This window comes from Mytilus trossulus, chromosome 13 (assembly GCF_036588685.1).
Source record: "Mytilus trossulus isolate FHL-02 chromosome 13, PNRI_Mtr1.1.1.hap1, whole genome shotgun sequence".
Lineage (NCBI taxonomy): Eukaryota > Metazoa > Mollusca > Bivalvia > Mytilida > Mytilidae > Mytilus > Mytilus trossulus.
This window is the reverse complement of record NC_086385.1, coordinates 15,539,628-15,553,901: the sequence shown is the minus strand read 5'-3', so window position 1 is coordinate 15,553,901 and position 14,274 is coordinate 15,539,628. Positions and strand designations below refer to the sequence as shown.

The following is a 14,274-nucleotide window of genomic DNA, read 5'->3' as shown; positions in this document are numbered from 1 at the left end:
TAAATGTTCTTACAAAGCAACAACAAAAAAACTCAGATAAGATATGGTATGATTGCCAATGAGACAACTCTCCACAAGTGATCAAATGACACAAAAATTGTATTTAGTTTTTAGATATAACGTATCTATCTATCTATATAAAATGGAGTTTATTTAAATTATAATTGAAAAGGTACAATCGATCACAAATAAATAGACGCTAGATTTCGTCAATACCCTCCTTAAATCCGTAACTTTATTATAATTAAAGGCAAATATCCACGGTAGTTGACGCGGAACTATTTTTTATCAAAGAAAACCGGGAAAAATGTGCTGGAAAGTTGCAAAATTATAACTGTTCTAAACACCAGACAGATTCATAACATTCTCTGCATCTAATGTGTCTATAATACCTACTGAACATTTCCCAACATTTCGTGAAAAAGAAGATTCCTTCTGATATTCGTAAATATCAGATTTATCAACAGTGTATACAGCAATATTTGAACAGTTATCTTGTACTTTTTTAGTCCGTTCAGTTATGTCATTTGTCGTGGTTTCCTGTCTGATAAGTGAACATTTTCTATTATCACACCCCTCGGAGTTGTTGCCCTCGTTTGTCGTGGTTTTCTTTTTGATAGGTGAACATTTTCTATTGTCACACTGCTTGAAATTATTGCCCTCGTTTGCTTCAGGTCGATTCACGATTGTTGTTTTATCGTTGTTGTGGACATTTGTTACTGCTGTTTGCTCAATACTTTCAGCGGCATGTACTTTTTTTCTCGATCTCAAACAAGGATATATCTTCATCATATGTTCTCGAAAGACTTTGTTTTTTCTCAAAAAAACAAACGGTGTAAAAATTCCTGCAATCTTCGTTATCATGGAAGGTATCGCCATGACAATTGGGTCGATTTCAACATCCTTAATCAACACTCTCAATAGAAGTACAAATGTGAATGGAGTGTAACAGATTAAAAAGAAACCTAAAAAAAAGAAAACATCATATATATATATATTTCCAATCATGATTTTCTTGATAGAGGGTTGCTGCTTACAAGGAAGCTATTAAACCAAGAGTTCCAAATGGTGAAGTTGAAATCATCCCTTCGTAAATTTTACGGACGCCATCACGAGTTGGTTGACAGTTATGGAATAACCGTTTCACAAATGATATCGGATATGTTCCTTACGTCGTAACTACAATCCCCTTCCCTTTCATGAATGTGACCTACCAAAATTAGACTATTTACCAGATTTGTAATCACATCAGCAACACGACGGTGGCAACATGTGGAGCAGGATCTGCTCACCCTTCCGTGGCACCTGAGATCACCCCTAGTTTTTGGTGGGTTCGTGTTGTTTATTCTTTAGTTTTCTATGTTGTGTCATGTGTACTATTGTTTTTCTGTTTGTCTTTTTCATTTTTAGCCATGGCTTTGTCAGTTTGTTTTAGATTTACGACTTTGACTGTCCCTTTGGTATCTTTCGTCCCTTTTTAATTAATTTACAAATCTGCCAGACTTTTAATTGAATGAAATTTGACAAGAACAGAAAGTCAAAGCCAAAGCTTAGACAAAGGATGGGTAATTTAATGGTTCATGACAGAAATGTGTTACAACTTTTGAATCATTTCTAGACTATTGCCAATTATGAAGAAAAAAATGACAACAAGTTATTGTAGATAGTATGAAGTATGGGTAAGAAGTCATTTTCATTATTTAACTTCTTTTTAAAAGTTGAGGAGTTTTGGTCCACACTTCTCTTTAACTGCGTACTTTATTTGGACATATACATTTTTAGATTCGAGCATCACTGGTGCGTGTTTTGTAGACAACGCACGTTTAGTACAAATATAAAATTGCAACCCTGGTATCTATGATAAGTTTATCTATAATGCTTAACGCCAAAAATGTAGATAAATTAAGACATGTATGGTTCACTTTGCTTGAGGGAGTAACAGTCTATTTTTTTTATGATGATTTCTAAAATCATGATCCACACGATTTGTATTGAATAATATGGTATTAATCAAGTCACTACAGTAATATTGACTTCTGCATTGTTTCAGGACTTTTTGAGCTTGATATACTGTGAACTCATTTGTCGGCTGCATAAAAATAAGGAGTTTTGATAATGTTGCAAATGTGACTTTCAATCATTAAATGATCATCCTTCTATGAAAACAACAATTGACTTTAAAAGGTCTTTTTATGTATCAATAGTAGGATATGATTAAAGTTTCAATGACATATACATACATTTTCTTCTTCTGAAATGTATAATGCCAAAAAAAGTTTAAAGACTAACCAATTATACTGGTAATTGTTACAGCAAGTTCTTGTTCGATAGTCAATTTCAATTGGAACTCTTGTCTGCTTACCACGAAAGTCCTCCTCCGACTGTATCCTAAATTGGCTTTGGACTCTTTCGACACCTATGAAAAAAGAAACAAAATGATAAACAAGAATACTTTCAGTAAAGTGTTACCAATCTTCATATTATGACGAGAAATGCAACAACAAAAGCATCGTAAATTTTTAAAATGATTAACATCTTCTTTCATAAGAAAAGATTTTTGAAAATGGTTTGGCTGTTTTTTACAAGTAGATGTTTAGCACGTAACAATTTATTAAAATAAAGTAAACGTATTACTCTGGTACAGCAGACTTATTTGAGAGCTACCCATTTGATAAAATCATTGTTATTTATTAAAGAATCAAGCATGCACTAGTTAATAATTATCATTTAAAATGGCCATTTTGATCGGAAATCCCCTTAAAATACCTCACATTATTGTCAAGCATTTAGTTAGTTTGCAGAACTATATCCCGCCGTAAATTCAATAGGAATGTGCTTCGGAAAGATGGATGAAAAAAATGAAAAGAACTCATTATCAACTGTATGCGTCCGAAGCGCTTTCATGGATTTATCTTCATCAGTAACGGTCAAAACCGAATATTTATTCCTACAGTTTTTACCATGAGACATTCAAACTTACATGTATCAATCGAAATAAACTGACAAATATTTCATAGCAAAATCTTATTTTCTTAGTGTTGAAATAATAAATTACCAAAAAAAATCAGTTTTTGCTTTTATATTTTTGGTAGGTTTTTGTTGCTTAGTCTTTAATTTTCTATGTTGTGTTTTGTGTACTATTGTTTGTTATTTTGTCTTTTTTTATTTGTTTTTAGTTTTGTTTTGATTTATGAGTTTAAAATTCCCTCTTTTTGTACATACCTTTACATAAATAGAGCCGTATGCAAATATCATCAGAGAAACAGGTAATATGAAATAGATAACACAGATGGTTATAACGAATGATTGCCCGTTGTTATTGTTTGTCTAACAAAGATATCATAGCAAAATATTATTTCTTTTAGTGTTGAAATAATAAATTACGAACAAAAATCATTTCTTGCTTTTATATTTTTGGTAGGTTTGTTTTTGTTAGTCTTAATTGAGATAGCTGTGTTTAGTGTACTATTGTATGTTATTTTGTCTTTTTTTTATCCATAGCTTTGTCAGTTTAAATTTTGGTCTATGAGTTTGAATGTCCCTCTTTTTATACATACCTTTACATAAATAGACCCGTATGCAAATATCATCAGAGAAACAGGTAATATGAAATAGATAACACAGATGGTTATAACGAATGATTGTCCGTTGTTATTGTTTGTTGCTAAATCTATTGCACATGAGGTACCAACTCCTGAATACGTGTACTTGTTCCACCCAAGTAGAGGACTAATGCTGAAACCAAAAGTCATCAGAAGGCATACAGATAAAGTGATAATAATTGGTTTAGTTGGTTGTTGTCTGGATAAATTGCGTTTTACAACATATATATACCGGTCGATAGAAATCATTGTTAATAGAAGCATTGATGCAAGACCTCCAAACGTCATCAAAAAGGCGTAGGTAGTACAGCCGAATTCTCCAAACATCCATACTTTGTTGAAGCATGACGCCACCACCATTGGCGTGCCAAACGTGGACGTTAACAAGTTCAAACAACATATTGCAATAATATAGACAGTTAATCTGGTCAGAAGCTTTCGATCTTTTACCAACAATGCATAGGTAACCGAACCGTTTGAAATTATAGTTACAAGATTTGTTACAAGAAGAACCACACCGAGAGTAACATGAAACCAGGAAGGAGTCTGCGAAGCTATTGATTCGTGATGATTATTTATGCTCAGTACTGAAGTGTTGTTAGACATGTTCTCTGTTTCATTTGATACAGTTTTCAACCTGAAAAAATAAACAAATAATGTAACATTATTAAGACATAAGTTTCTCAAAATCAGTTTCTTCTTAAGATTCGAATGGTATGATGTGTATTTATCTTTGTGGGTGTAGTATTCCATATGAAGATGGTCATGCGCATTAATTTTTCAAAGAGCGCCAAAAACCTGTATCGTGAAATTGATGGAAAACAGTTGTTCAATGAAATCTTCAGCATAGTACTTGTACCTACCGTGTCATATATTTTACAATTTCTCTTTACAAAATTTTACCAACTTTTTTGTTTTCATTAAACAAGACAGGTTTCGCAAGTTTGGCAGGATCCATCTGCTGAAATACACGATATCACCCAGGTTATTTGTTGAGTTTGTGATGCTAAATCTTTAGATTTTCATGTATTGTACTGTAGTCTGTATTTGGTTCATTTCTAATCATGCCATACTTACTTTTATCAGTCTCTCTTTAACTTGATATTTAACGCTCCTTCCTTTACCTATCATTTTCTTCCAAAAAATGCATGTAACAGGTCAAGGACATGACGGTTATTTTTCATTCGTACCGTTGGTTAATAAAGTCTCATGTTTGATTATTTCATCATAAATAGTATTCTTTTTTTTAATTTACTATGGTATACTTAGTAGGAAGTTTCGCCGGGTTTTTGTTATCCGTCAGGTTAAATTGAACGAATAAATGATGAAATTTTCTCGTTCTTTAACTAAAAAGAGATGCGAAAGATATCAAACAACTTCTGTAAAATTGTTATAAATGGGCAATAACTCCTTCATGGGTCAATTGACAATTTTGGTTATATTAATTGTTTTGTAGATCTTACTTTTCTGTTTACAGTTTATCGTTTTCTTCAATGATATATCAGAAATAAAAAAAAAACTGCAAAATTTCCGTTTAATACCCAATTTTACAGTAGTTGTTTGCTTGTAAACTGTAAAAATCAGCATATTATGAATGTTTGTCTCGTTATCCTTTTTCCTTAAAACAGTTTCAATCAGAAAGCTTTTGTGTTTTTGTTTAGTATGCTGTTGTACTTTAACATATGAAAATAAATAGTTTGAAAGTCGAACTTCTTAACTATGGATATTAAACTCCTTTAATCTTTTCAAATTCCATCAACTATACTCTTGAATCATGATAAGAAATTATATCATTGTTTTGTTATTAGTCTGAATTTATAAACCTTTTACACCATAATATCATAAACCATTAAGGTAAATTGGTTTGATGACATTTTAACCGAAAATCGTCAACAAAAACAAATCTTGAACAAACCGGAGAAAAGAGAATTTGATTAAGTTCATGTAAAAATACATTTCAACTAAATATTTCAAATATTATTATGAAGAATCCTGTCATGATGAACATACAAAAGTATAAAGAAATAATTGTTTTCGAATAAGTGTAATGCAACCTATTATATGACACCAAAACTGGTGAACAATACCTCAGAAGAAGCAAGTTATCTCAAATGAAAATACTAAAAAAACATATCCTATAGAAATCATTTCTTAATGAGATATCAGATGAAACCATTAGTTACGAATCATCTCATTTATATCATATAAATTTTCTTTTTATAAATTTCAGTTTTTGTAGCAAGATAAACTTTCTTGTGAATTAGTCTCTTACTAGTCCTACCTCGAAAAAAGGTTACCACAGATTTCAATGTAAACAATATGCACATGTGTATTTACTGGTAACTTTCCCAAGATATGTCCCTGTGAGATGGAACACAGAGAGCATAACTGGGAACCAGTATGTAAACAAAATTAATTTTCTATGAATATTCAAGATCTCCCCAAAAGAGGCGTCTTTTGAGAAACAGCTGTATTAATAGTGCGTCAGTCAAATATTGATTACTCTTGTCAATGAAGAGTGTGAAATATGAATATCTAAAAACAGAATAAATAACAAAGAACAGAATCCATGGCCACTTCATTGAAATATTTATCAGATATTATGTTTCGAGTCTTTTTAAATCAAAATAAAAAGTCAGAGAAAAATTACTCCAAAATATGTCTATTAGAAAAAGCTTGTTTCGTTTGGTTCAGTCACTGATATTGTAAACTGTATATACATTGTATATGTTTTCGGCAAATGATAAAAAGAAATCATTTCGATGTTAAAATTTTAATGTACCAGGCTTGGATGTCAATAATATATATCTCCTCGGTGACACTAGGACAGTTTAAATTCCCCTCCATAAACTGAAACAAACGTTGGGGCGCTAACATATATATGATATCAACATGATCAAACCAGACTGTTTTTTCTGATTCGTGAATTCGAATATAAGTATATTAGTAAAATATAAACAACCTCTACCATAATCATCCCATTATATCTTAAAGACATTATAATATCTCAAAAAACAGGCTAAACAAACCAAAGAGACAAATAAAACTCCACTTTCAACAAACGGCGGAGCGCAATCACAATCAAAAAGAAATTAAGTGTAAATCATGGTCAACGGAACTTATCTTGTTGATATGTACGTATATTTTTAATTTAGTTTTAATTCGAATGAAAATATAAATATTATGATTATACCTTTTTCTTCCTCTCTAAAAATCGAAAATAATTGTATTCGAAAGACAATAACAAATCAAAACCAAATAGTAAACAAAGACTTACATAACAAAGGACATTTACATTAACAGTTATAAATAATATATAAGAAATAACACGAACTCTACTAAAAACCGGGAGTGAAATCAGGTGCATCGGAAGGATAAGCTTTTCCTGCACCGTATACGGCACCCGTCGTGTTATTTATTTGTTCTATGCAACCATAAGTTATATAATAATCATATAATCATTTCATCTATTAGACATAATACGTTTTAGAAATGAGGCACAATTTGACACAAAACAAATACAAAGACAAGTCATTGCAAAAATAAAGGGGGGACGACAAACGAACAGTACATAAAACACAACTAAAAAATATAAAAACTGAGCGACAGAAACCCCATAGACAACCACGGGTGATCTCAAGTGCTTTTAAACGGTAAGCAGATCTTGCTTCTCGAATTAAATATTCAAATATAAGTTTAGACTGATAATAATTTAAAATTTGTTCATCAAAGAAATAGGGATGAGCAGTAAAATATCAAATGAATATCAATTCTATGCAAATTTGTTTTTCTATCAACAATTTACAATCACATTTCAATTAAACATTATCCGTAAGTGGTTTCAATAAGAAAGAAAAAAGAAATACTATACCTTTTAAATGTGAACTCCTTTCCCTTGCTAGAAGATAGAACCAAATAAGAAATACAATACCTTTCAAATGTGAACTCCTTTCCCTTGCTAGAAGATATAACCAAATAAGAAATACAATACCTTTCAAATGTGAACTCCTTTCCCTTGCTAGAAGATAGAACAAAATAAGAAATACCCTACCTTTCAAATGTGAACTCCTTTCCTTTGGTAGAAGATAGAACCAAATAAGAAGTACAATACCTTTCAAATGTGAACTCCTTTCCTTTGGTAGAAGATAGAACCAAATAAGAAATACCCTACCTTTCAAATGTGAACTCCTTTCCCATGGTAGAAGATAGAACCAAATAAGAAATACACAACCTTTCAAATGTGAACTCCTTTCCCATGGTAGAAGATAGAACCAAAAAAGATATACACAACCTTTCAAATGTGAACTCCTTTCTCTTGCTAGAAGATGAAACCAAATAAGAAATACCCTACCTTTCAAATGTGAACTCCTTTCCCTTTGAAGAAGATAGAACCAATTAAGAAATAACCTACCTTTCAAATGTGAACTCCTTTCCCCTGCTAGAAGATAGAACCAAATAAGAAATACCCTACCTTTCAAATGTGAACTCCTTTCCCTTGCTAGAAGATAGAACCAAATAAGAAATACCCTACCCTTCAAATGTGAACTCCTTTCCCTTGGTAGAAGATAGAATCTGATTGTTGACAGATGAAATTGATATTGATCTAAGTGATATTAAATTGACACATTTACATGACTTTTTAAACACAGCGGGGTTTTTTTAAGATGCTTAACTAACTATTCAATATCGATTAATTATATGAAAGAAAGTGTGAATTTTTAGGACCAAACAATGGACATGATGACAAATTGTCATGTGTTATTATTAAAGTTATCATGAAATGTGTTTAACATACATATCAAACTCTTATGTACCATTAAAAAAGGGAAAAGCTATAATTTCTGCAAAAAACAATAAATGTTAGACTATATCTAATGGAATGAAACTCAGCAAATTTCAAATAACTGATTAGTAACAGAAATTTATCGAAAAAATTGGTCGGTTAAACCTGCTCAGAATTACGAACAACACTTTAACATCTACAATGAATTTATATGAACTGTTCATGTAACAATTAGAAGAAGTGTAAGGATTGTATCGATTGTAATGCATATGATTATGATGCTGTAATTTAAAAAAAAAGGTGTGTGCATTTATTATTGCAATTGCTGGTCAATCAGAACAACTTGCTAGTTTAATCATTTCGATTGAGGAAAAGCATAATTAAAATAATGTATTTTTTCTTTTGTTTTTTCTGCAATTTTTATCTAGGCGCAATTTTTGCAATAATATAATATCGTTTTTTCTTCTTCCTTAGGAGGGTAAAATTGTACACCGTAAAGAAATTATTCTGGTTCAAACAAAACGTTCTTTGAAACTAAAATCATCATGATGCATAGTCCTGGGTTGTTGACAAAATAATTTGTTACGTTAAGAGAAAGTTTTTTGCAAGGAACAATCGATGTTTCCATGGACGTCTGTTTCTTGTCGACTAGTTCTTTATTCGTATAAGGCTTACTTCATACAGGAACGACGTATGCAGTAAGAAAAGAAATTAGCGATGTTCCTCAATTTTTCTTTCATTTTCAAGGATATTGTTCTCTCACGAAATAATAAATATTTTGATGATTATGTTGAAAACGTCTATCCTATCGATTCTGAGATAAAGAATACAAAGGATACAATTAAGTCGCCTTATATCTTGACCTCCATATAGAAATTGATCATGATGTTCGGTTAAAGGAAAAAAATCAACAACAGAAATGATTGCAGCTTACCAACTGTGAAATTTTCATTTCTATGCAGCAGCATTCCACCAACGCCTGTATACGAAGTATATATTTCTTAGCTGATATGATATTCCAGGGCTTGTATTTGCAATCATGATATCCGTGAGAGGAGGTTGCGGCTAACGGAAGCCATTACGAATTGGTTGACTGTTATAGGGAATCTTTGTAATTGTCATAACTACAATCCTATCCCCCGGACATGAACTACATCACCAGGTTTTAACAAGCCTGAGCAACAGAGCAACAAGAATGATGTAACATTTGGGACAGGATTTGCCTACCTTTCGAGGACACATACAGCATATAAGATCGCCCAAAGTTTTAGTGGGGTTCATGAAACGCAAGCTTTGGTTTAGCTCTCTTATGTTTAATGATTTTTCTGGTTTTGATGTTGGTCTTTTTCTTTTTTATCCAAACCGATGTCACTTTTTTTCCGACTTGTGTTGTTGAATGTCCCTTTTGTTACCTTCGCCTTTTTTTACCAGACAAATTTGATCATAAAAGAATAAATTTTATTTAACAGTTTAAAAAGGTATATCATTAATGAATAAGTCATATAATTCATATACCATCCAGTTCTCCTATTAAACTAGTTTTGAAGCTCAGAGACTGGTTTACAAAAAAAATCCCATTAAAAGAATTATTGGATTTATTTATTGCTATATCTAAGTGTAAATATATGTTGGAAATTAATCTATTGGAATAACAACTTGACACCATCTGATGAAAACGTAATGTATTGTGCGTTATCTGATGAAGCATGTGTTTGCATTCGGGCACCTAAAAAACATTTATCAGTATTAAATTATAACATAACAAAGTGATATGATTGAAAATAAGACAAATATCGAGTCAAAAGGAATGCGCCAGATAAGGTCATCCTTACTATTAAACAATGATATTAACCTATAAAAGAGGGACGGAAGATACCAAAGGGACAGTCAAAATTCATAAATCGAAAATAAACTGACAACGCCATGGCTAAAAATAAAAAAGACAAACAGACAAACAATAGTACACATGACACAACATAGAAAACTAAAGAATAAACAACACGAACCCCACCAAAAGGTAGGGGTGATCTCAGGTGCTCCAGAAGGGTAAGCCGATCCTGCTCCACATATGGTACCCTTCCCTGTAGTCCTGTACAAAAGATAAACTCGTCAGATATATCAGAATTATAAAAACATCTTGTACGACAAGCAATAAATTATTTTCCAAGTCACTACAATATGAAGCACATCTTACTGATATAGTGTGAGGACATTATAAAAGATGTTGTATTATTTCATATTAAACATATGCCTGGGTTATGCTGTAACTTGGAACATACGATCCAAGTTACAGGAAAATCCAGGCATATGTTGGCAGGAACAATAATTTTGGAAAACTATATTGTTATCTACTATCATCACGTGTATCTTAGTTACTAATATGATATAATGGGTTCAAGGTTTTACCAAGGATTAGTAAAGTAAGACTATTATTCAAATCCTTTGATTTAATATATTCAAAAACTCAAACTAATTAATGGAATTTTAATTTTTAGGATAAAACTGATGTTCATGCACAAAAAACAATTTCTCTCTGATTAAAAACCCATGTTAAACAATAAAAGTACAAACTACGAAAAATTAGCACAAAGAAAGATAACTCAATTTAGTTTTTATAATTAATATGTATTTTAAAATTGACCATACACATATCACAATGACTGTAGTCAAGTTTTCATTGACAGATTGGTGCAGATGGTTCTCACAAATTACTTATGTTGAGAATAAAATTACATTTTTCATGTAAAAAGATTTTTTCTGAATTTTACTGCATTTTATTTTGTTTTTCACTGTGAAAAAAGATGGTAAAGGAAAGTGGAGGATTGACCAACTACCTTCAGTTCTTATAATATATATACATGTATGTAATACTGTATTTATACCCTCTTGATACCGATACACCAATGTGTATGTGAATATTATATACATTTCTTATCAATATAAAATTTAGGAATTTCTATATATCAGATCTAGAGGTAAAAAGTGTTCTACTTGCAGAAGCTGTAACAGCTAAAGATTTAATCTAAAAATTCACTTGATACTAGACATAACTAAGTAAAAGAGGAACAGTTTTAAATGATATTATTATTGTCAAATTTAAATATAACATGTGAGTTATAAACAATATTGTTGTTAAATGTACAATATTGCTCTTGTTTAAATTAATATACATGTACATTCAACTATCCACACATTATGTTAAACATGCGTTTAACGGAGTTAGTAGCAAAACAGCGATTTCTGTTGAAAATTTCAAAGGGATACCCTACTGTACAGACGATGCGCTTTTTCAGCATCATCATCCTTTATAGCAACATTTACAAAAATGACAAATTCATTGTTTACTAAAAAATGCTAACAAAGAAGTTCAATATTTCATACTTACATACTGGAGTTCCTATCCCTTCAGCAATACCTTTAAAAGCAAAGGTATCTTTCGAAGCATTGACTTTGTTCTCCACTGCCACACTGGTTGGCTTTTGGGAAAGACTTCCTCCTGTCAGCATGTTGAAACAGGATGGAGAGGAATATTTGGGCTTTTTTTAAACAGATACTTGTGTGAGTTGTAAGTTAACTTAATTGAGTAATGCAATGCAGAATTGTAAAAATAATTTACAAAACAAAATGATGATATTTAAGTGTAGTTATCATTAACTGTCTGGTATCTTGAGGAAGCAATCTGTGCTGCAAATGGTAAGCTGACATGGTCAGTAGAATATATCTTGTGAGACTATTGTCTTTCTGAAATGAAATGAATTGGAGTTACTTAATAATTAAGGGTTGTTTTTAATCTGTGATTTGGAATATTTATTTGATTATTTATATTCTTCATTAAACCGAAATGAAGTACACGTAGCAGTTGAAAAATTGTGTTTGTGTCTCTGTTTTCACGAGCTGTTATTCTAATACTAAACCTAAAAGTATGTATATGCCTGACCTATTTATCTCATTGGTTATTACTTCTCTCAAAAACCTATCCAAAATAATTTGTAATTTGTACATTGGCAAACCATCCCGCTGAATATTATTGACTAACGGTAACACTTATAATATTTCTAGTCAGTTTCAACATTATATCAACTCTTGCTGATATAAATTTATATCCTCGTATAGCGGGTTATTTTCGCGTAGTAAATTTCTCTTATTTTTGAGGCTAGAACAAAATCGCCAAATTAAATTCCGCCAAATTATAAGTGTTCATGCAAGGTATTGACAAAAGTTTTGATTCCGCCAAAATAATAACTGCTAAAATATTTCGTATACCTTTTTCAATGAAAATCGCGAAATATTTTCACCTTCGAAAATAAACCGTAATACGGTAAAAACCCAGACATTCATTAAATATTTTCGATCCAAAATTTAGAAATCAAAATCTTTAAACTGTAATGTTTATCCTGGATACAAATATTTGACAAAAGGTTTTACTACTATATACAATCCTACAATTTATTTAGCCTACAAATGAAGCAAATGAATGGACTTTTTTCTTTTCAGAAAAAATTGCATAAAATATTTTGTTTTAGAAATTTATTATCGTGGTTCGAGTACACAGTAATTTCGTTGTGCATTTCTTTTAGGCAATAAATGCAAACACCAAAAAACCAACGTGCGCTTTCTCAATAATATTTTTACAGTGTGGTGTACTACTTTTAGGACGAATGATATAAAAATCATAGAAAACTTCATCGGCTCTAACTGAAAATATACACAATCTTATGTTCAGGGTGTCTTTTGACCACTTCCGAAATGCGTATTTTAAACTTTTTCAGCTGGCCCAAATACCTACATGTACTTTACCTTAAAATTCATGAATCAATTTTATTTGCATTAAATTAATCCTCTACTTGCTATTTGAGGCATAAAACATGAAGAAATAAATTTGGAAGGGCTAAACAAAAGATTGGCAAGTAACACACTGTCCACACTAGGCGCTATACTCGTGGACAACGAAAATCAGGGCACGATAGCTGTGTACTCGGACCTCATGTGAATGTGTGTATATCTTATTTCGATATAAACCTTGTATACTCCAAGGTGTTGGTCTGCTTTCACTTATTCCTTTATGCTAAAAAAAATTCAACCAGAAAATCTCCGGCAAAAAGAAAGATAACTCAATTTTGTTTTATAATGCTTTTTTGAAATTAACAATACAAATTATGTCAGAATGACTGGTACAGTAGTAAATTATCAATTGCTGGTTCGTAATAGATAATATTTACAAATTACTTGTATTGAAAACAAAATGATATTAAAAAGTAAAACGATTTTCTGTAAATTCTACTAATCTTGTTTTCTATTAGTACTTTATTTCATTATGTTAAAATTTGATGGCCAACAAACATAGCTCTTACAAAACAGTATTTATTTCAATAAGATGATTTGTATGAAGTAATTATTTCTCATTAATATCATACGAAGGACTATTTATACATTAAAGGTTATAAGAAGGTTAAAGTTATAACAAAACATAGAATTCTATTTTAGACATTGATGACGACAGTATAATAGGGGATTTTTTTTCAAAAGGGTATTCTAATTGCAGCTGATGACGCGATATTGTTTTAGATTTACCAACAATGTTACTAATGATAGAAACAAAACAGAAACAATAGATTCCTTGTTTGCAAAGGAATGTTAACAAAGTAACAATATAAACATTCAATTATGATGATTTTCTGTCTGCCACACTGGTGTGCTTAAGTCTAGAGCAGGTCCTCTTCTTGTCATGTTCCTCGAAATCTTTTCAAAAGATTTCTCCGTTCCAAAAATATGCAAATGAAAATGGAACATATGTTAAAGAGATAACAACCCGACCTAAGAGTAGATAACAACCGAAGACAATCAATGAGCCTTCAAAGCAGCAAGAAATATTTTAACCCTTTCTGTGTC

The 14,274-nt window shown here is 31.2% G+C and overlaps 1 protein-coding gene across 1 annotated transcript; it reads right to left on the bottom strand.

Moving 5' to 3' along the window:
- Positions 1 to 226: 226 nt before the first annotated feature.
- LOC134694631 (uncharacterized) lies at positions 227 to 3,299 on the bottom strand. Its single transcript, XM_063555672.1, has 3 exons — positions 3,223 to 3,299; positions 2,290 to 2,416; positions 227 to 965 (listed from the first exon to the last, which is right to left on the bottom strand). The coding sequence occupies exons 1-3, from the start codon at positions 3,253 to 3,255 to the stop codon at positions 340 to 342; spliced, it is 786 nt and encodes a 261-aa protein (XP_063411742.1). The 5' UTR covers positions 3,256 to 3,299; the 3' UTR covers positions 227 to 339.
- Between the last annotated feature and the right edge of the window lie 10,975 nt (positions 3,300 to 14,274).